This window comes from Ceratotherium simum, chromosome 14 (assembly GCF_057802395.1).
Source record: "Ceratotherium simum simum isolate JZ-2026a chromosome 14, ASM5780239v1, whole genome shotgun sequence".
NCBI lineage: Eukaryota > Metazoa > Chordata > Mammalia > Perissodactyla > Rhinocerotidae > Ceratotherium > Ceratotherium simum.
In genome coordinates, this window is record NC_141913.1 from 15,474,126 (window position 1) to 15,497,391 (window position 23,266).

At 45.0% G+C, this 23,266-nt stretch overlaps 1 protein-coding gene across 2 annotated transcripts in view; it reads left to right on the plus strand.

Annotated features, from left to right (window-relative positions):
- The window catches only part of LAMA3 (laminin subunit alpha 3), a 248,035-nt gene that overhangs the window by 145,693 nt on the left and 79,076 nt on the right, over nt 1-23,266 (plus strand). For both annotated transcript variants that reach the window (XM_087439074.1, XM_087439073.1), the window contains exons 30-37: nt 971-1,086; nt 2,264-2,475; nt 3,463-3,667; nt 12,429-12,573; nt 13,328-13,468; nt 14,790-14,951; nt 17,286-17,384; nt 19,623-19,706. In XM_087439074.1, coding sequence (XP_087295200.1) covers nt 971-1,086; nt 2,264-2,475; nt 3,463-3,667; nt 12,429-12,573; nt 13,328-13,468; nt 14,790-14,951; nt 17,286-17,384; nt 19,623-19,706 — 1,164 coding nt within the window. The remainder of the gene's footprint in view (nt 1-970; nt 1,087-2,263; nt 2,476-3,462; nt 3,668-12,428; nt 12,574-13,327; nt 13,469-14,789; nt 14,952-17,285; nt 17,385-19,622; nt 19,707-23,266) is intronic.

Below are 23,266 nucleotides of genomic sequence, written 5' to 3' on the forward strand. Positions count from 1 at the left end.
CAGGCCCAGTATGGGACCATCTGCTGCATATCTCTGTAGCCTGAGATCTCACAAGTCCCTCAAACTTAGCCTGTTACCTGCACAGCCCAAGGCACCCCCTACTCTGTTCATTGCCTTGGTTGATGGAATCATAATCCATCTACCAAAGCATGTAAAGCCTTCAGAGAGCCAGGAAGCACTGCCCAGGCCCTGCTCTGTGGCCTTCTGGTTCCTTCCTCATGTTCCTTCTCCCTCGGAGGAGGTCATCTTCCTAGAGATAGAGGCCTAACTTTATTCTTTTGTATCCCCTGTGCCTAGAACACCACCTGCCACATGGTGCCTGGCAAATGTTTATTGAATTGAATAAGATGAGAGCAATAGACTCTCTGTAAGCTGTAAGTTGGTAAATAGTTGACAAAGACGTTTGACATTTCCTACAGCATTTGTTAATGGAATAATCTGATTTATACAGGTGCAGAGAACCAAATAGTACTTTTAAAGATTGGGACTAAATTATCCATAATAGAGTATTGGATAGGATGTAAACTTCAGGGGCAAGCCACGGTATGAGTTTCCCCATTGGTGCTGCCACTTCGGTTTGCTCATCTTTAAAAATACAAAACAGCAACCCCTGGAGATCCAGAGGCATCCCAGGCATGGATTACATGGGGCCCTGGCCATCCTAACAGGCCCCCACTTACCCCTGAGGTCCCCTGTCCCTGCACAGTGCTTGAGGCTGCTGCTTCTCTGAGCTGGTGCTCCAAGAGGTCTGCCCCAGCACTCATTATCATTTCCTACATAGGAACCTGGGTTGAGCCTTTAACACTGGCTGAGGGTTGTTTCTTGTGATTCTTTTTCATAAATCTTGTTTCCTTTGGTCTTGGGCTTAATGATAAGGAACATTGATCTTAGCGTAGAGAAAGTATAATGAATAGCTGTAGATGTGCCCTGTTATTGGAAATCCAAAGACGTACTGATGGGTTTCCTTTAGGTCCGTGTTCTAGTGGTACCTGCGGAGAATTACGACTACCAAATCCTTCACAAAAAATCAGTGAACAAGTCATTCGAGTTTATCACCAATTGTGGAGGAAACAGTTTTTATATTGAGTAAGTATCACTTTGTGGAAAAGCCCTGGAATGCAGAGGCTTTCCCACATTCCTGACCAGAGCAAGGCCTGGGGAAGCGCTGACCCTTGGATCTGTCTTCTTCTTGGTGCCCAAGGGAGTGACAGTGAGTCCCGGGTCTGTGGACGGAGATGCTCTTCCTCTGCACACACCATCCTACAGCACATCTCGTCAGGCACATCTGGGCAAGATTACCGTTTTCAACTTTGATCTCAACAGTGGTTCCCCTCTAAGCTGAAATTCACAGGCTGCTTAGGAGTTTCTCTTCCTCTTTGCTGCTTCTTGTTGGCCAACTCAGACTCCAAAAAGATACCACACAGGGTACCCTCCACTGGGAAGGATGATAGCCCTGAGCCCCATTCTCCTTTGCCATCTGACTGAGCAGGAGTGTCGCAGAGACTCAGACCTCCTCATCCTCTCTCCTTGGGTGTCTGAATGCTGAGAGCCCAGGGCAGCCCTGAGTATCAGCTCCTGCCATCTCTTCTGCAGACCCACCCTGCCCCTTTATAGGTTTCCTAAGGAACCCAGGAGCTCCAGGGAGCCCTGGTAGGCAGAACCCTCCTATATAGAAAATTAAAAGGCTCTGAAGTCAAACAGCTATGGATTGGAATGCCTTCTCTGCCACTCCATAGTTCTGTGGCCTTGGAAATGTTGCTTGACTTCTGGGAGCCTCAGGTGCCTTATCTGTGAAATGAGGCTTAGGCCTAATTGGGTGGTTGTGAGGTTAAGTGAGATGTAGGCAAAATTTCTAACACACAACATTCAATAAATGTTGGCAATTTGCCTCCTCCTCCTCCCCATTATTATTGTCACTGGTGTATCATTACACATATAGGTGTAATTTTTTTTTGTAACTGCTTTATTGAGATATGACCTACATACCATACAATTCATCCTATAGGTAAATTTTCACCCTTTTATTCCAGCCACTCAGAGTTCCCACCCACCAGTCCTGTGATGTGGTCTAGATGGATGGGTGGCGGGAAGGGTGGCTGTCACTGGCTGTGAGTCCAGGATATTCTCCATTTCTTCTCAGACTTCAGAGCCAGAGACCCTCCCCCAAAACACCGCTTGGTGGAGCAAGTGGGAAGGGGAAGGTAGGGACAGTTTCTGGGCACACCTCCAAGGATGTCATCATGAGTTGTTTTTGTCTCTACAGCCCCCAGACAGCCTCCAGATTCTGTAAGAACTCCTCCAGGTCCCTCGTGGCCCTTTACCATGAGGGCGCGCTGCCTTGTGAGTGCCACCCCACCGGGGCCATTGGCCATCACTGCAACCCAGAGGGCGGGCAGTGCCCGTGCCAGCCCAATGTCGTTGGGCGGCAGTGTACCCGCTGTCGAACGGGCTACTACGGATTCCCACACTGCAAGCGTAAGTGCACGTTTGGGTCATCTGAGGTCATCGCTGGTCCTAGGTGCCTGATGCTCCTCTAGAGCAGGGCTTCTTGAATTTCACTGTGCTAGAGACTCACCTGGGGATCTTGTGAAAATGCAGATTCTGATTCAGGAGGCCTGGGCTGGGCTCTGCAAGTCTGTATTTCTTATAACCACTCAGATGATGCCCATGCTGCTGGTCTATGGACCGTACTCAGAGTAGCAGGGTTCTAGGAGATAAATATTTGTGTTTCCCATGTATGCAACCCATGCACTTGGCAAAGCAGGTGAATGTAAATAGGCTTAAGCAACAAAATATTGGATAGCTCAGTCCCCTTCCTAGTGGAAGCCCCGTCAGTTCTTGCAGCCTAACCAAAACTCAGTTGAAATGGGAGGAGAGCCAGGGTCACAGAGGCATACTACTCACTGAACGAGAAGCCCATGGACCTTTATCTAAAACCATCCTGTGGCCCGAGACAAGGTCAGCCCAGGCCATGTGGCGGCAGTGAAGGGTGCAGTTGTGATGCAAACAGTCCCCACATGGAGACCAGCCTTTGCCTAAGGAGGACCCTGCTGCAGCGTTGTGCCCTGACCCTGGGCTCAGTGCCCTAGATTGATGTGGAACCACTCCGGGGAGTCTGTGAGGAGGAGCACCCTCTGAAGAACGAGAGGCCTCACATGAGAATGGCACATAACTGCAGCTCAGTGGGTTCCTTTGAGTATCTACCTTGGTGCTAGTAGATCCAGCTGTGCCTCACTCAGCACTCACGCACTGTATCTGCCATGAGCATTTGATATGGTTGGTGTTGGCCCCAAGAAATGGGCCTGTCAGATCAACCAGAGTCAATAATGCCATAGCCAAGGGAAAGCAAGACATTTCTCCAGACCCTTTGGAAGCTTCTGGAAATCCTGGCAGTTGGTGCAGTCCTGCTGTAGGTCAGGCAGCGTCTAACCCTTACACTGTATCTCTTTATTCCCTGGCCAGCATGCAACTGTGGCCGGCGCCTCTGTGAGGAGAGGACAGGGAAGTGCGTCTGCCCTCCCCGCACGGTCAGACCCCAGTGTGAGGTGTGTGAGACGCACTCCTTCAGCTTCCACCCCCTGGCCGGCTGCGAAGGCTGCAACTGTTCCAGGAGGGGTGCCGTTGAGGGTGCCACCCCGGAGTGCGACAGGGACCACGGGCAGTGCAGGTGAGCTTAGGTGGACTCACCTGTTATAGCCTGTTACGGGAAGGGAAGGTGCCATCTGCCCACACACTGGTCGTCATCGCTTCCTTCTTCTCTTGGGTCCAAGGACTGCGCTGTGTCCACTTCTGGGTGGAGCTCCACCCAGAATGGGTTGCGTATGTGGAATAACTGGTCTTCTCAGGTTTGGGGTAGCCAGGCAGAGCCTGGGTGGGCAGATGGCCAATCGCCTGAGCCACAAGCAGCCTTGCCCATTTACTCCAGCATCGTTCTCAGTGTGTGCTGTGATGTAGGCATAATTAAGTTATCAGTTTCTTCTCCTGTGTCACCTGTGGTGAGTGCCTATCCATATGTATTTAGGTTGGGACTTCATTCTAGGGTTAGCTGCCAGTTTTGTTAAGGACAGTGCACGACAAAATCTGAAATCCTTGGGCTTGCTTCTCTAACTCAGTTATAGAAGGGGTGATGGGGCCTCCATGGGGGGGCTTGGTTGGGAGTGGGGAGGGAGGCAAGGTGGGCAGGTACACGCTGGAGAGCCTGCCTGAGAGTGGGGCTGTCCCCAGGGGAACCACTGAGAGGTCCAGTGCACAGTTGCTAAGAGATGAGTGGCAAACATCAGCTCAGACAGATGTTGTGTTGCCAAGAGGTTTGGTTCAGTGGGTCAGGCTCTGCATTGGAAACTAGAGGCCAGTGTCAAATGATACCATTGATCTCAGCAGGACTGGGGAGTAGCTACAGGGGATGAAAAACAGAATCCATTCTCCTAGAAGAAGAGGCTGGAAAGAATTAGTTGGGGGGTATGTGGCAGGAAGACTGAGCCAGAGCTTCTAGAATCCAGGCCTGTATGGCAGTGTGCAGGAGAAAGCACGTGGTTCACTGTCCACCCTACACTCCCCGCCACACACACACCCTCAGGCACACGGATATTACGGGGTCTGTGCCCCTGTGATATGGCATGAGAGCTGGGAGGGCTGATGCTGCTGGGGGCAGGCGTCTGCAACTCCAGCTCCAGGGCAGCTGTATTAGTTTCCTATGACTACTGTAACAAATTACCACAAACTGAGTGGCTTAAAACAACAGATATTTATTCCCTCACAGTTCTGAAGACCAAAAGGCTGAAATCAAGGTGTTGACAGTGCTGTGCTCTTTCTAAAGGATCTAGGAGAGAACCCGTTCCATGGCTTTCTCTTAGCTTCTGGTGTTTCCGGCAATCTTTGGAGTTCCTTGGCTTGTAGATGCATGGATCCAATCTGTCTCTGTCTTCACATGGCATTCTCCTCTCTGTGCGCCTGTGTCTCTCCTTTTCTTATAGGGACACCATTCATATTGGATTAGGGCCCACTTTACTCCAGTATGACCTCATCTTAACTTGATTATGTCTGCAAAGACCCTATTTCCAAATAAGTACACATTCTCAGGTACTGGGGGTTAGAACTTAAACATATCTTTTTGGGGACAAAACTCAATCTCTATAGCAGCCATGTTCACTTTTCCTAAGGAAGGACCCTTAACCACACCTTAATTGTTGCTCAGTGCCTAACAACTCCTTTGTGCTACTACTGGGACCTTGTAAGGAAGCTGACTGAAAACCTGAGTCATGAAATATGCCAAGTCTTTGAAACCACAGGTGTGAGTCCTCCCTGAGTCAACTCAGTCACTCATCCTTCTCAAACTGTGAGCCTAAACTGAAGGTGATCTGCACAAAGAATTTTGAGGTGATATCTAGAGAGTTTTCATCGCAATTAATTAACATTTATTAAGTTATATTCCCTCCAGTGCTTAAGCTATTCTCTGGAAGGAAGTCAGGCTCTTAGTTCATTACTGAAGGCTCTGCACTGTATCCTGAATGCACCTGTGGGCCTGTGAAAATCTCTAACTTATTTTCTAGCAAGTTACTGATGTCTGAGGAGAATGGCACTTAGTGTAGAAGCACAGACTTCTACCAGGACCCGCAGGAATGCTACAGAACAAAAAGATGCACGGTGCCCAGGAGTTGCATGCAGTCTTGTGGCTGGAGAAGATAGATAAGTGGGAAGCTAAAGGGACCTATATGTGCCAGTCATGACCCAATCAACTTTATAGAAAGGAGAGAGAAAGAAAAGTTGTGTGTGGTCCTGTGACTTCATTATTGATCTAGGTTTGCTCCTCCAGGGAAAATTGCCTCCACTCCCTCTGTTTCAACCCTTGGTCCAAAAAGTAGCTGGACAAATGGCAGAACCTTGTAGATCTGGTCCATCACATGGCCATGCTACTAATTTCAGCTGCACTGTTTGTCACTCCTCTCAACATCTCCTCCGCCATTGTCTTCCTTTCACCTAGCTGTCTTTGCTCCCATTATGTCTGTTTTTCTTCTCTCTTTCATTGATGGGTATCATTTTTCCTTTCCCAGCAATTCCTTTGACGCAACTCATGGAATAATAGGAATGTGTGGGCCCTAGGACACGGTGAGCAGGGCAGACGGGGCCACACAGATAGAGCTCAAAGTTCTCACCTACATTCCCTCTTTCTTCCTTCATCTTCTGTAATACCAGCATCTTTCTCTTTATCTCTCTGAATGATCCTTCTCTGGCTGACTCACTGGTTCAGCCTCCTCCTTCTGCCCCCAGACTGAGATGATGTGTGGTGTGAGTTTGCACAAGTTTGTGCACTCACTATCTGGGTGACCTCAGCATTACTTCTCCTCTCTGTGCCTTAGTTCTTCATCTGTAAAATAGGGATACTACATGAAGATCTCTAGAGGATTAAATATCCTATGCAAAAACCCTCAGAACAGTACCTGACACACACCAGCACCCAATAAGCATTAGCTGTTATTATTATTTGCCAAGGACTTGGCTGCTGCCTTCCTCCCTCTATACTTTGTCCCCCTGAAGCCCCACCCATTCTCCTGGCTTCAACCACCCCCACTCCTGGATGATTCCCGGATCCAAAGCTCAGTCCAGATCCTTGATGGCTAGTTTATCCTGCCTTCATTGCAAATCAGTTCAACCTGGATTCTCTTACTGCCTCTACTTAGGTAGCCTTGGACAAGTCCCCTGAATTCTTTAAGCTCCTGTCCCCTCACATGTATAATGAAGTGTTACATTAGATGATTTTTAAGGGCCCTTACAACTCCAGAATTCTACAGCTCTGACCCCATATCTGAAACCATGTCATTGTCTTGCCTTTCAAGCCATTTCTCTCTTTGGATTTTTAAATAATTTCTGCTTAATGGTGACAGCCTCCCCCAAGTCCCCAAAGCCTGAAATCCTGCTATCATCTTAGAATCAACCCCTTTTCCCTACATTCAGTCAGCTGTCACCTTCTGGCAAGGTATATCTCATCCCCCTTCCTTTCCAGGGCTCGCTGCCACCTGCTGCCACCCTGGTCAAGTCCTTTTACCAATTCATGTTTGAATGATATTGATGGTTACCTTATTGACCTACCTTTTCTTGGTTTGCTCACTCCTTCTTCCTTCCTTCCTTTCTTCTTCCTTCCTTCCTTTCTCCCTTAATCGAAGAAGAATATGTTAAATACAAAATTATACTGGGATTTAAAAATCTATTTTCCCCATAATTTTGTTACAAATACATGGAGTTGTTAGTCTACAAAACTTGAGACAATGTTGATAAATGCATATATGTTTATGATTTTATCTTCTTGGTGTGTGTGTTTTTGGTTTTTGGGTTTTTTTGCTGAGGAAGGTTCATCCTGAGCGAACATCTGTTGACAGTCTTCCTCTTTTTTTGCTTGAGGAAGAGTAGCCCTGAGTTAACATCTGTGCCAATCTTCCTCTATTTTGTATGTGGATCGCCACCACAGCATGGCTAACGAGTGGTATAGGTCCATACCTGGGATCCAAATCCGCAAACCTGGGCCACCAAAGTGGAGCATGCTGAATTTAACCACTATACCATGGGGCAGGCCCCACCGTGTGTGTTTTTTTAAACCATGATGAAACATTTCCCTCAGTTCCTTGTGAATTATTTTTTTGCCTTAAATTCTGTTTTGTTAGATTTCAATATGTTTTATCACTCAAACCGTGTCTAGCACCTACTCCAGTTTTGATGCCGTGCTTTGTGCAGAAGGCACACATGCCTTCTATTACGAGGTCACAATCTGATAGGGGAACCTATACTAGCCAATAACAGCAATGCAGTGTGGTGGTGCCATGTTGTGTGCAGCTGCTATGGGGGCACATGGCTCTGCCTGGTACCACTTGCATCACATCACTCTTGGTGCTAGAACCTTCTTCAACTCCCCGTTGTCTAATAGGATAAAGACCAACTTTCCATGGTAGTCGGGCCTCCACCTACCCTAATGTAAGCCTTTTTTTCAGCTTTCTTCTCTGGCTTGGTTTTCTCACTTCCTCTTAACACTTCTTGCATATGTTCAGTTCTCCAGTTATGAAAGGCCTCCTTCCCCCCTCTTCTGTTACCCCCAAATTGTACCTAATCCATCAAGTTCAAACTCAAAGAAGGTGTGAAGCCTTCTACAAGTCCACGGAGATATCCTCCTCATCTCATTGCCTAAAGCAAGTTTAATGCTTAGTCATCCATCTCTCACATGATTACCTCACTTTTGCATCGCTATGTCCTACGTCCTCAGTGAAAATGTACCAAGGTCAAGACTGACTTATTCTAATTTGTCCCCTCCCTCTCCTGTCCCCTAACACAGGGATGTATATATAGAAGACACTCAATAATTACTGAATGAATAAATGAATGAATAAGGTAGACTTTGGATTCTAAATAAAAACTGGACTTTGATGTGAGTGTAATATTGAGGAATCCACAGTGTTTAATGAGCAAAGGATAGAGTTCACCCTAACACCTGATTTTCTTGTTGTCTATGAGACACGCACAGATTTTATTGCATAGCGTTTGGCCCTGAGCCCATTGCCTTGGAGATGATGTCACGTGACCTGCATCCCCAGTGTTGCTGTTCTGCACCTCCAGGCAGCATCTACCGAAGCCTCTTGCTTTGGCAGCAAGGGCAGCTCTTTGAGTAGCAGAGCATCTCCCTGGAGAAATGTGCCGAGGTCAGGGTGACTTTAGGTCGATTTTAAAAGATATTCAGCCAGAATCTGAAGAGGAAGTTTCCTTTTTATTCTCTGTTGTCATGGCACCACCAAAAACTCCTTTGGTTGCTTGGTTTTGCACAGGATTCGTGTGCTCAATGTTCTAAGCATTGCCTTACTCGGGAATCCAGACATATTCTCCGTGTTTTGGTTAACCCTTGCCTATCAGTCCCAATTGGGCTTCTCGGAGTTCAGCTCGCAGGCCACTACTCTTATCACTCTGCACAGCTTTTTGCTTTTTCTCATCCACTGCTATGCTCTCGGTTGCTACTTACGAGCTAAGTAAAGCCCAGGGCCTTATATTACTGACGTGGTCATATCCTCTCAGCCCATCTCTCTTCTCTACCACATCATCTCACATATGTTCTGAAATAAATAGGCAGACAAGTAATGATTTTGCTTCCATTTCTCCTTGTCTCAGCAAGCAGCTTCCACAGCTGCCCTCCCTGCAAAATAATCTTGTTCCTTCTTTTCCCGTGAAGTGAAAATATAAAAAATAGGCTCTCATCTGCCTGTCCTCGCCTTCAAGGCCCAGGTCCAGGTCACTTACTCAGGGGGCCGCTCTTAGCTTTGTCCACCAATGACGTTCAATGTCTGAATGGCTTGTTTGGCACCAGTGTTCAATTAATGCACCCTTGGGCCAGAGGCCCAGCACGTTTGCTGAAAGAACCGTCCTGGACCTCAGGATGCCAAAATTCCCAGCTGGCACTTTGTGACAACGACAGTGCAGTCCATGCACAGCTCCCTCTCCTCACTGCCAGGTGAGAGGAGTAGAGTCCCCCTCAGTCTAAGTCGGCTCATCTCCAAATTTCCTCTTCTGATCAAAGTTTCCTCTTCCTGACGATGTCATTTGGGAGGGTAATCTGTACTCTGTTCTTTCCCATCTCTAGACCACCCAAGTTCTTGTGCTCCACACTCGCTGCTCCCTCCAGAAATAGGGAACGGTCATTTTTTTGCCAGATTGTCTGATTGCATTTAGTCTGAGATTCACAAGAAGAAAGTAGGTGTTATTAACCTGGGCCCAGGAACCCTCTGATAGTGAATGCAAAATTGCATGTGTTAAGAGTGAGTGTGCGTGTGTGAGGGAGAGAGAGAGAGAGAGACTGTAGTCTGTGAGTGGGTGGTAAGTACTTTTCTGAGAAGATGGCCACAGTTTATCCAGCTTCCCAGAAGGGTTGCAGACCTCCTCCCAGAGTTTAACAGCCACTGTACTAGAGTGATCCCTCCAAGCAGAGCATTTACATTCTCCACCTGCATTGCTGTAGGTGTTCTTTGGAGAATATTTTCTTCTTTACAAAAATAATTTCTGCAGGTCACCGGTAGGGAGGAAGATGAGGGGATGGGGCTGGGGAGAACTGAAATGATATTTGATTTGTCAGCAGGCCTTGCAGGTAAAACTGATTTTACCTTTTTAGGTGTGGTGAGTGGGATAAAGGGACACCCATCTGCTCCCCTTAGCCAATGTTATAACAAGAATAATAATAGCAAATACTTATATGTTTGCACGGCACTATTCTAAAGTTTTTACATTTATTATTTTATTTCATTCTTACAACAATGCTATGTAGTAGGTATTATGATCTCCATTTTTACAGAAGAGGAAACTCAGTTGTAAGGAGATTAATTTGCTCAAGGTTCTATATCCAGTAAGTAGTAGAGATTGGATTCAAACCTAGGCCACCTGGTCCCAAGTTTGTGTTCTTAATCAAGTACAAAATCCTTTATCTGGTTATAGGCAGATATTTACCAAAAGCAAACTGGGATATAAAGTTTCTTTCTCTTGGCATGGTCACTGGGGTAAGATATTTTAAGAGGTATTAAGTGATACCTAATGGGTATTAGGTATTTGATAGTAAGTTAATGAAATATTTCATGTCAAATTGTACTCCCTCTATGCCAACAAAAAGCACACTTGTGAATGCTTTCTTTAGACCCACAAAAAAGGACCAGTGTGTGGATCCCACGAGACTTCAGCTGTGGAGTTCAGTGACCGAGCTACAAGACTGGCACCCACTTCCTCTTCCTCTGCTGCCCCCTCGGATATTGGGCTTCTCAGTTCTGCTTGCAGCCCACTGCTCGTCTCACTCCAGCAGCCTTTTGTGTTTTCTCATCCACTCTTATGCTTCAGGTGCACGTACCTGCTGATGGCTCAGATCTCCCCCTAGAACCTTCCTTAGAGCATAGACCACACAGGCCATTGCCCACTGGACTCCCCACCAGGCCTGCCCATTGTCTCCCTCCCTACCTGCCCTCTTCCTTCATTCTCAGCTTCACGTGAGGCCCCAGAATCCTCTCTGTCACTCAAGCTGGAGAACTGGGAGTCTTCCTTGCCTTCTCCTCTTTCTATCCCCTCATCCAGAACATTGCAAGTCCCAGCAACCTCACCCCAAAATAGTTTTGGAACCCATTCCTCCTCTTCATTCCAAACACCTCTGCCCTAGGTCAGCCCCCTCATCTCCCTCCTGACTCAACAGCCTGCTACAGAATTGATCTCCTCGACTCAATCCTTCGCACACATGCAACCATACTCTTTCCTCTTTAAAACCTTTTCAAGATGATGATACCTCGTTTGAGGGCTTGCCATGTTCCAGGCATGTCTTCATCTATCTCTACAGCAATCCCAGGAGGCAGCAGCTACCATTTCCCCTCTCTCACAGATGAGAAAAAAGTTTGAGAAGTTAAATAACGTGCTAAGATAATAGATGTAATTTGTGTGAGAGCTGGGATGGACCTCCGGCCAGTCTGCCTCCAGTGCGCAGGGCTCAACCACTGCATACACTGCCACAGGACATTGTCACAACGCCTAGCACTTCCATCCACATGAGCTGACTCCCCCCTACCTCTTCAGGCTCATGGTTCAGCAGTCCCTGCTCGTACTTCTGCCCCGGCAGCACCACATTTATGTTCCCTGCACTCACCAGGGGGTTTCCCCCTCTGTTCCTTGTGTCTGGAACGCCCGCCCCACCTTCTACCCCATCACACTTGACCTTTTAGGTCCAGCTCAGGTATAACCTCCCCCAGGGAGGCTGGGTCAGCTGCTGCTCCTCTGACCCCCAGTTTGACCCTGTGTGTATATTGTTCACATTTCTACCTCATCACTTACCTGTGGGAGCTCTTCATGCTCGGGGGCCCTGTACGTCCTCGCACCCCAGAGCTTCTCACTGAGCCTCACCCTCGGAGTGCACTGTCCATGAAGGTCATCTTTTTATTTGAATTGAGGTATAATTGACATATAACATCATATTAGTTTCAAGTGTACAACACCATGATTTGATATTTGTGTATGTTGTGAAATGATCACCACACAAAGTGTAGTTAACATCTGTCACCATACAGAGTTACAATATTTTTTCTTGTGATGAGAATTTTTTAAGATTTACTTTCTTAGCAACCTTCAAATATGCAATATTATTAACTATAGTCACCATGCTGTATATTACATCCCCACGACTTACTTATTTTATAGCTGGAAGTTTGTACCTTTTGACCCTCGTCATCATCAAGATGATGGTCATCTTGACCTGCTTTGTGTAAGTGCCTTTTATCTGCTTCTCTCCGTTCTGCCTGGGACTGTGAGCACCCCCTGGGCAGGCGCTGTGTCTGTTTAACTGGCTTCATACGGCAGGTGCTCTGCTGCAGTGTAGGTGGACTTGAGAACTGTGTGTGGAAAGATGACGAGAACTTTTGCTGCCTTTGCTCTGGGTACAGATGCAAGCCCAGGATCACAGGGCGGCGGTGTGATCGATGTGCCTCTGGGTTTTACCACTTCCCCGAGTGCATTCCCTGCCACTGCAACAGAAGTGGGACTGAGCCAGGAGTCTGTGACCCAGGGACCGGGGCTTGCCTCTGCAAGGTAAGACAGAACATGTAATGCCGGGGATGTCAGCCACCGATCAGTGTGGAAGTTCTTCATGTTGAGTCAACACATAAAAATATGTGGGAAATGGGACTGACTCATAAGCGATTTCAATAATGTGTTAGCATTTTATAGAAATAATTTGATAGAAAATTATTTCTGTGAGATTGTTTCTATCTCATTTGATAGAAATAATTAGAAGGGAAGGCCCGCCCTCACCCCTCTCATCCTTTGGAGAGGCTGCAGACCTCCTTAAGAATCTGATAACAGGTACAGACCCTCTCCAAAAAAATTGACAGAAACTTTTGTCTACGATTTCAAAAACAAAACTTGTATTCATAGGTTCTCCTGAAGCCTATTCCTGGCCCATGGACCCCAAATTCATAATCTCTGCTCCAAGGGGTTCTGCCAGGTTGTAGGGGAACTCCCAAGTCCCACCAGATGTTTTGAGGTGGTAGTAAGTGGGATGAATCGGTCCCCCTCTATTGTGAATCCTCCTGGTGCTAATTCCTACCTTCATGACGCCAAGGGGCATCTTATGAAATTTAGGAAATTCTCTCTTCCATTTGTGTGTGGTGTAAAAGTTTAGACAATTACGGTGGTACAAAAGATTAACAATTATGTATCTTACTGTTTTGTTAGCATCTGTGTTCTAACATCTTGTGTTGGTATTTAACTTGTGCAAGTAGCTAATTGCAATCAGGGAACCTTTAGAAGAAATGATCTCTTGTTTTGGGTTTTACTTCAATAGGAAAATGTGGAAGGTACAGAATGTAATGAGTGTCGAGAAGGATCATTCTACTTGGACCCAGCAAACCCCAAGGGCTGTACCAGCTGCTTTTGTTTTGGAGTAAATAATCATTGTCACAGTACACAGAAAAGAAGAGTTAAGGTATGCAAGGAGTTAGAGCCTTTTTGTTTGGATTTACTACTTCCGAATGAAGAAGAAATGAATTGGCATGAAACATGAGGGTTGTGGAATTTTTTGTCTGTTACTTTGTTAAAATGGTAAACATTGCCCTTGCCCTTCCTCAGCCTGCTCGTTCCTTCCACAGCCGTCCTCATGTTCAGTCCCTCAGTTTGAGGTCTCTGCTTGAGCATCTCGTGCTCAGAGGGGCCATCCCTCACCTCTGCCTACAGAACAGCTCACCCTGGTCACTCTCTGTGCCCTCACCTTCTTTGTGTAGTGTTCTCAATAGCGTTTATCACTCCCTGATGTATTACACATTTAGTTTTAGAATCTGTTTATTGTCTGTCTTCCTCCACCACTAGCATGGAAGCTCCTTAACACATTCCCGGTGCCTAGAGCAGGATCTGGGACATAATACAGATGCTCCATAAACACTCATTAAATAACTGGAGTTTGTTGTTCTTCCCCCTGGTTTCTTCTTATCTGCTTGTCTTCTTCCTGTCTTACTTTCCTTCTCACCTATTTTACCACGTCTTTTCTTTGGCTATTTTTTACATTAACTCCGTGAAACTAAAACTCTTGTGGCCTTCATTATTCCATGAACTAGTCATCTCATACTTGCTTTCTTTGTGTGAGTAAAGTCTTATGTCCAACAAGTATTCAAGAAAAGATTATTTTATATATTTTAGTGCCTGCCTCCTGAAAGGAGCACAGGTTTGTAACTGGAAAAAAAATAGTTAGTCCACTCTGAGGTCTCCTTCCCTTCCCCCCAGGGGAGCGCGGAAGCCTTATTCCTAACCTGTGCTTTGTCAGTTCCTTCTTTTTCTTCCTGTCATAATTTAACTCCTGGCTTCCTTTACAACCAGGGAAATATTTAATTTTGATGCTCCATTTAGAGAAAAATGACAGCAGGCCGCTGTATTCCACGTCACATTTGCTCTATAAGGAACTCGCCATTAAAATGTGCCCACTGTCCTAGTTATACATTTATTTATGCATTATTTGAACACTTAATGAAAACCTACTAAATGTCAGGAACCAGGATGTGTGCTGGGATACAAAGATAAATCCCACATACACTGGTCTCTGCCCTCCGAGAACTCCTAGTTGCGAGGGGTCAGACGGGGGCAGCGCCAGGGTGAGGGCTCTGTCATGTGAGTCCGAGGGCAGGCTCAAGAGGAGACACATAAAGGAAGCCTTCGAAGCAAGGTGGCTACCCCATGGCTCTTTCTATTCTGCCTAAGCCAACCACTGCCAAAGAAGCCATAGGCACACGTTTCCATCCCTTGCTTTTGCGTTCCAGTTTGTGGATATGATGGGCTGGCGCCTGGAGACAACAGACAGAGCCAACATCCCCATCTCCTTCAACCCCGGCAGCAGCAGTGTGGTGGCAGACCTCCAGGAGCTGCCCTCAACGGCTCACAGTGCGGCCTGGGTCGCACCTCTTTCCTACCTGGGGGACAAGGTAATGATGTCCTGTCGTTCCTCTGCACCCTCGCTGGGCCTCCTCCGTCACCGTGTGAGCGTTGTTTACTGGGTGTCTGGAAGGAGGCATCAGGAAGTTCAGGTTACTGACACTGAAGAAATTAGGTGAACTACAAATGCAGAAGAGACGCTGCCTCTCTCTGGGAGGGGCTGAATATGCACAAGCCTCGGGTACCCCACACACATTAGCTCACCAGCAAAGAAAGTCACGCACCATGTTTTTCTCGATTTTAATTTAACACCAAAGAGTTTTCTTTCAGATAAATAACAATTTAAATAATATCTGTTTGAAATGGGACACATATGCTTTTAAATGCCAATGCTGAGAATTCTTTGTTTTTAAGCAGAAGAAAGCCTTCTTGTTGGGACAACAAAAGCGGAAAAGTGACTCGTGAGCTTAGTAAAAAACGCAGGATCCAGTGGCGGTTCGGCTTTCATTAGCAGAATCATGTGCGGCTCATTAGACACTCCTCGGGGAGCTTAGAAACTAGTTGCTCTTCCTTTGCTGCATAAAGTGTTATTCCAGAGTCTGGCCAGCTACACTCATTTAGGAGGAGAGAAGTGTGGGCCTCCTGCAGAAACATCGTCAGGTGACGTACACACCTGGAGGCATAGAGCAGAGCTTTTGAGAAGGGGTAAATTTCACAGGGCCCAGCTCAGGTGATGCCATGTTCTCACCTTTAGAATGACTGAATATGAGGGCCTTGTCGGCCTGAGGTCTCTAATTCTGTCTTCCGGCTTTGACCTCGAGTGTGGGGAATGTTGCTTCTCTCACGTAACCCCACTTTTCCCACACATGATACTCCTCTCACCTCCAAGAGGTGAGCCCAGGTACTGGTTCTCTATTACTAGGTAACAGATGACCCCCAAACTTTGCAGCTTAAAGCAACAAACAATTATATCTTGCACAGTTTCTGTGGATCAGGAATCTAGGAGCAGATGGCTCAGGGTCTCTCATGAGGCTGCAATCATCTGGGACTGGAAGATCCACCTCCAAGCTCACCCACACAGTTGTCAGGCCTCTGCTTCTTGCTGGCTGTTGGCCAGAGGCCTCAGTTCCTCGTCATGTGAGGCCTTCCATAGGCTACCTGAGGGTCCTCATGACATGGCGGCTGGCTTCCCCTGAAGACTGATAGAGAGAGATAGAGATAAGACAGAGATAGATAGATAGATAGATAGATAGATAGATAGATAGATAGATAGAGATAGATAATCTGAGACCAAAAACTCAAGACAGAAGCCACAATCTTTTTATAACCTGATTTCAGAAATGACATACCCTCACATCTGCCGTTTCTATTCATTAGAAGCTGGTTACTAAATCCAGCCCTCATTCAGGGAGGGGAATTAAGCTCCACCTCTTGAAGGCAAGAGTGTCAAAGAATATGTGGACATATTTTTAAAACCACCTTAGCCCATCAAAAAGGCAATACTTAATCTCAATAAGATGACTCAAGATGTTACCTTGGAATACTTCTAGACTCTAAGATCGTAATGTGAAGCTTTTTCAGGTTGTAGATTCTAGGGAAGAACTTCAGTGGATTGGGAGCCCAGAAGTGCTGCTCTTTCTCCCCTGCTCCGAGTTATTTGCATTCCCCAGTAAGGGTATTTTGTGCTGTCTGCTCTGAGGTGATGTTGCTTCTGATTTCCATCCCCTGGTCACTCTCGTTCTTGATTCGTTTTTACTTTAAGGGTGGGGGTATCAGGACCAGAAGTGAAGTTGCTGTCAGGAAACCATGACCATTCATCTCCACATCTCCACCACCATCTAGCTATTTATGCAGCACTGAGAGAAGGGCTGTCTACCTAATGGAGTAATCAGAGATGTCTTGTATCCCCAGGAGAATGCATAATAAGTTCAGAAATATTCACCCTCTGCTCTCAGGGGAAGTTTTTTTGAAAATTTGTTTTTAGAGGTTCATTTTGTGAGATATTAATCAATTGTTGCGGATAAGGAACCAATGGCCTAGATTTCTTAGAATAGCTGTGGATTAAATGAACATTTGGATTTAGTAGTCATCTAGATTAATAAGATTTTATTTATTTCTGTGTGACTATTGTTTTTCTTTTTGATAAAAGTATCTTCTTGCGTGTAAAACTCACTCGTGTTCACGGTAAACATTTTAATTGGTATAAAATGGTATAAAGTAGAAAGTTAAAATACCACTTTCAATTCCACTCTCTAGAGATGACCACTGCTAACAGGTTGATTGTGTATCTTTCCAGATATTATGTGCCTATATGCTTATGCGGGTTAATATTGCCATAGTCTCTTTGAATGCTTGTGCTGTTGATACTATTGTTTCAATTTTAGGTTTCCTCATATGGTGGCTATCTCACTTACCAAATCAAGTCCTTTGGCCTACCTGGTGACATGGTTCTTCTGGAAAAGAAGCCGGATGTGCAGCTCACTGTAGGTATCAGAACCCAACCCAAGTGGCAGGAAGTGACAGTTGCAGTTGGCACTGATCCAATTTTAGGACATCTTGATAAGAGGCCTACGAAGAGTTTGGATTAAGTCATTTCCAGTATTTTGTAGAAACTAAAAGGGAAGTTGAGATCACGTAGCACCTCCTCAGGATCCTCTGCCCCTGACCAGCCCAGCCCCAAACAGTTTCTCTTTTCTCCCCTCCCCAGGTATTCAACTGTGTCTCACCCTTGTGTCTCATAAGTTACTACCTCATGTTGAACATTTTTTTATGTTTCTGTGTTTCAGTTTAGTCTCACAAATGTTTCTGAGCCCTTCCTGTTTGCAAGGCCACATTGCTGGGCTCATTAAGGACAGGTGATCCCTGTCCTCAAAAAAAAGTGTGATCTAATAGGGGAGATGAGAGGAATGTGCGAATAGCTACAATCCACTGAACAGTAAGCGTTTGAGGTGAAGTCCAAACAAGACTCTGTGGAACTGCGTCCAAGTGGGGCTTATGTAGTTGAGAGGCCCTCAGAAAGCTTCATGGAAAAGGTTAGTTTTGAGCCAGGAGTTTAAGCCTGGGCATGAGAGAAGAAATGCCCTTCCGGGGGCAGAGAATAAGGTGAACAGAAGCAGCGGGGCAGTGCTCAAGGGTGACCAGTCCAACGTGGCTGTTTTATCAGTGTGTGCTGGGTCACTGAAAACAAGCCTGGAAGGGTAGGAAGGAGGATGTTTAATGCTGTTATAAGGAATTTGGCCTGATGTAGACAGTGGGGAGCCACTTTGGTTTTTTGAGAAGAGAAATGACATTACGCACTATGTGCCAACCACACAATCCAGAACTGCAATCTAGAAAGTTCCTTGGGGACAGAGACAATGTCACGTCCTGCATTGAGTCCTCTACAATGTAGGGCACAGAGCCTTGAACACAGACCGGGGGACCATAACCTGAGCTTGACTGTGTTCTGGTTTGTGTGCTGTGATTAATGCAATGCAATTACTGCTTCCTGAAGGGTTTTCTTGTGTCATTCATGGTAAAATAGGGACTAGCAAGTGTCACACACAGGTCTTGTCACAGCCGAAGTCCTCGCGCTCTGGTAGATTTTTGTGTTCAGGCACTGCCGTGTGGCTTTTGTTTTTACTAGCACCCAAATTTATCGAACTGTTGTTTTAAAAACTCAAAGGAACCTTTGCTTGAGTTTTTGAAAATGAAGCACCAAAGAGTTTAGAGTTATAGTCTAAGGAAAAATAGCTCCGCAATAAAAATACTGTCATGGCAAGGCTGTATTTCAGTTTCATTATTTTGGCAGAGCATCTCAAGCTCTGGCCACTAATATGCCTATATTTTACTGCCAAAGAGTTTATTATGCAAACTGTTGGAATTCACGGAGAAGTGATAACGAAAATTCTTTCTTAATCTTACCTTCAAAGATGGAAAATAATTTAGGCTCTTGAAACGTTTACTCTGCTGCTTTGTTCCAAACCAGTGTAATTAAGAGCCTATGGGGCGTGTTTCTTAGATTAAGGTTTTCAATGATTTGTGATCACAGATAATGCTGTTCTTTCTGAAACACCAGCTCTAATGAATGGAACCTTTTGGGTTTGGTGCTACAGTGGAAAAGCTAGGGATTTTGTGAGTGGGTTTGGGGTGGGGATGCTGATGGTGGGTGCTGGCCTTCCCATTATGCCCTGTTAGGAGTCCCTCAAGAGCCTCTGAATGGGAGGGAGGTGCAGAGGCTGAGAGTGAGTGAGGCTGGATCCTGTAGGGTGGGTGGGCTGCGGGGCTAATTCCTCCTCCACGTGCCGGCTCTGCAGCTCCCTGGCTCTGCAGGCTGCACAGCCGGCCCTGCCAACCCTTCTGCCCTACCCACCCTCCTCACCCCCCACCCACCAAAGCACTTTCCTACTTCCACAGTCTGGTCCTACAGGCAGTAATGGAAACAGCACCTCGTGCGTTGACTGCAAAGCATGTTTTGTTTTGTTTTGTTTTAATTTTTCCATCTTTTTAGCCACTTTCAGTCAAGGGAATTTTCCTGGTGTCCTATTTGTGAAAATGCACTGTATAATGGATTCTGTTTCCACGTCACTAACCCTTTTGCCAGTCAGTTCACTTCGTGACTATTTTTTAGAATCAGGCGTTTCATGTAATGCAGATCCATGGAGATTTTGTTCTTAGATCAATTATAAACCTCAAAACATCCCAACCAAAGCACTAACACGTTCATGTTTTTCTTCAAACAGGGTCACCACATGTCCATCATCTATGAGGAGCCGAATAAACCACGGCCAGACCGGCTGTATCACGGGCGAGTGCAGGTGGTGGAGGTAAAGGAAAAGCATACAGAAAATGGCTCTTGATGATCCTTTTGTTCTATGACTTAGTGCTTTCGAGCAATTGTGATTTTTGACTTATTTTATGACTCAAAATATTAATTATATTTAAATAAATATAGATTTTATATGTAAATTTAAAATATAAGTTATATAAAATATAGAGAGTTTCTTCTTCACAGGGCTTTGTTTGTACTATCTTTATGGCACTTAGCACTGTCTCTCCTGTTTTACGGTTAATTATTCTTGTCTCATAAACCCTGTGAGCTTGTAAATGCCAGATGTAGTTCCCTCTCATCCTCAGGCCTCCCTCAGTGGCGGACAAATGCTTGGGATGAGTGGATAGAAAAGCTACAAAAACACCTAACACCAAAAGAAATAAGAATAATATAGTAAATAAAGGAAAGCTCATCAAATCATAAAACATTGTATTACATTTACTTGGTTATAACAATTCCTTTAAAACAATATTCAATTTGTATTATTTAATATGTCCATACCTCACGGTGATATCATTTCAAGTACCTTGAACTTGCAAACATATTTTAACGTTTCTGTACAGGTCCGTCCATACAATGGAATACTATTTGGCAATAGCTTAAACAAAGTATTGATACTTACCACAACATGGATGAATCTCAGAATCATTATACTTGGGCTGGCCCCAGTGGCGCAGTGGTTAAGTTTAGTGCACTCCACTTCGGTGGCTCGGAGTTCATACATTCAGATCCTGAGCATGGACCTACACCACTCATCAAGCCATGCTGTGGCAGCGTGCCATATGCAAAATAGAGGAAGATTGGCCCAGATGTTAACTCAGGGCCACTCTTCCTCAAGCAAAAATGGGAAGATTGGCAACAGGTGTTAGCTCAGGGCCACTCTTCCTCACACACACACACACACACACACACACACACACAAATAGTGAATGAAAGAAGCAAGACACAAAAGATCACATATTGTGTGATTCTATTTATATGAGAGGGATGACACCAGCAAAAATGTTGTAGTAAGAACCTTCACAAATTCTTTCCTCCATAAAAGCAATGAGAAAACTGGCAAAAATGGTCAGAATCAACTATTTCAGAACTCTGGAAATTAACCAAAGGCTTGCAGAAATCTGGAAAGCATTTATTCAAGAAAAGTGGATGAATCTTGGTAAGAACATCAAGCTTTGTGACAATCAACTTGCTCTTTTTCCATCATTTCCTCCAACTCCACAGTAGCCTTGAAAATCAATAGCCTGCAGTTGAAGTGAAAGCCGGTAGTCTGGCAGCCACCTGAGGGGACAGAGTGGGATTGGAGCTTCTTCAAAGACTCATTCTCAGAGAACTGTCATGATTTGACCTGTCTGGATATTTTCTGGAAGATGCCACTTCCAAGGCAATCTTCATTTGACTGGACTCGGAACTCTCCCAGGGTGAAAAGCCTTTTCCCTGGGGGTCTTGTTGAAAACATTTAGAGGCAATTGTATAACTTCAAGCCTGCCTGAGATAGTGGATAACAGTTAGGCAAACAATAGGCTAATCACAAAACTTAAAATAAAAAGCTGGGGGATGATATGTCCATAGAGGCTTTGAAAAGCCCCAAAACAATCCTGGGAATGTAGAAGGCCACACATACTCAGGGCTGTGTGCGTGCTCAGGAAAGACCTGAGAAGGGCCTAGACCCTCACGTCTGGCTGACCTTGAGGCTCTCTGCAAGAAGGAAGTGAAGGCCAAAGCTGAGTTGTCAGCTGCCTGGCTGAGTGTTGAGGGGTCCCCTGTCATGCACACAGAACCCTTTTTCAAAGACTAGGAGACTTTTTGGTTCCAGGCATTTAAAGAAATCTCTGTCTAGTCATTAGCTGACCACTAAGCTAACCAAGCAGAGACTTTAGCGGCCACACATGACAAAAAATACAGACTACAGATTTAGTTCAGAAAAGTCACGACAAAGACACAAGCAGCAATAATAAACAGCAACAAATCCTGGGAAGGGGAAGAATATGACTTCCCATGTTTCCACATTATATTATTTTAAATGTTCAATTTTCAACCAAAAAATTATAAGACATGCAAAGAAACAAGAAGGTATGGTCCATGCACAAGGGGGAAAAAGCAATAAATAGAAACTGTCCCTGAGGAAGCCCAGACATTGGACTTACCAGACAAAGACTTTAAATCAACATTTTAAATATGTCAAAGCACTAAAGGGTGCCATGTCTAAAGAACTAAGGGAAAATATGAGAACAATGTCTCAGCAAGTAGAAAATACCAATAAAGAAATATAAATTATAAAAAAGAATCAAATAGAAATTCTGGAGTTGAAAAGTGTAATAACTGAAATGAAGAATTCACTAGAAGGGCTGCTTTGGACTGAATTGTGTCCCCTCAAAATTCATATATTGAACACCCTGACCCCCAATGTGGCTGTATTTGGAGTAAAGAAGTAACTCAGGTTAAATGAGATCATAAGGGTGAAGCTATGATCTGATAGGATTAGTGTCCTTATAAGAGGAGACACTAGAAAGCTCACTCTCTCTGTCCTCCATATGAGAACACAGTGAGAAGGCAACCAACTGCAAGCCAGGAAGAGAGTTCTCACCAGGAACCAACGTAACTGGCCTCTTGATCTGGGACTTCTAGCCTCCAGAACTGAGAAAAGAAATTTCTGTTGTTTAAGTCTATGTTAAGTCTATGGTATTTTGTTATGACAGCCTGAGCTGACTAAGATAAGGGCTCAACGACAGATTCGAGCAGGCGGAAGAAAGAATCAGCAAACTTGAAAAAGGTCAATTAAGATTATCCAGTCTGAGGAACAGAAAAAAAAGAGAATGAGGAAAAACGAACAGACTCAAAGACATGGGACACAATCAAATGTACCAAATGTGCATAATTGGAGTGCCAGAAGGAGAAGAGAGAAAGGGGAAGAAAAAATATTTGAAGAAATAATGGCTGAAAAGTTCCCAAATTTGATGAAAATCATTAATCTACACATCCAAGCTCAACAAACTCCAAGTAGGATAAATGCAAGGGAGCCACACACAGAAACATCATAGTAAAGAATCTCAAAGACAGAGAGAATCTTGAAAGCAGCACGAGAGAAGCACTTCACATATGAGTCCTCAATAAGAGTAACAGCTGATTGTACACCAGAAACCATGGAAGTCAGAAGGCTGTGGGATGACATTTTCAAAGTGCTGAAAAAAACACACTATCCACAAAGAATTATATGTTGAGCAAAATGTCCTTCAAAAATGAAGGAGAAATGATGACATTCCATTCTAAACCAAACAGAGAATTCATCACTAGCCAACCCTCCTTACAAGAAACACTAAAGGGAATCATCCAGACTGAAATGAAAGAACACTATAGACAATAACTTCAATCCACATCAGATACGAAGAACACTGGTTTGGTAACTACGTAGGTAAATATAACAGGCAGTATAGATATATCATTTGTTGTAACACTTTTTTTCTCCTATCTGATTTAAAAGACAACTGTGTAAAATAATAATTATAAATCTATGTTGATGGTCATACAATGTATAAAGATGTAATTTCTATGACA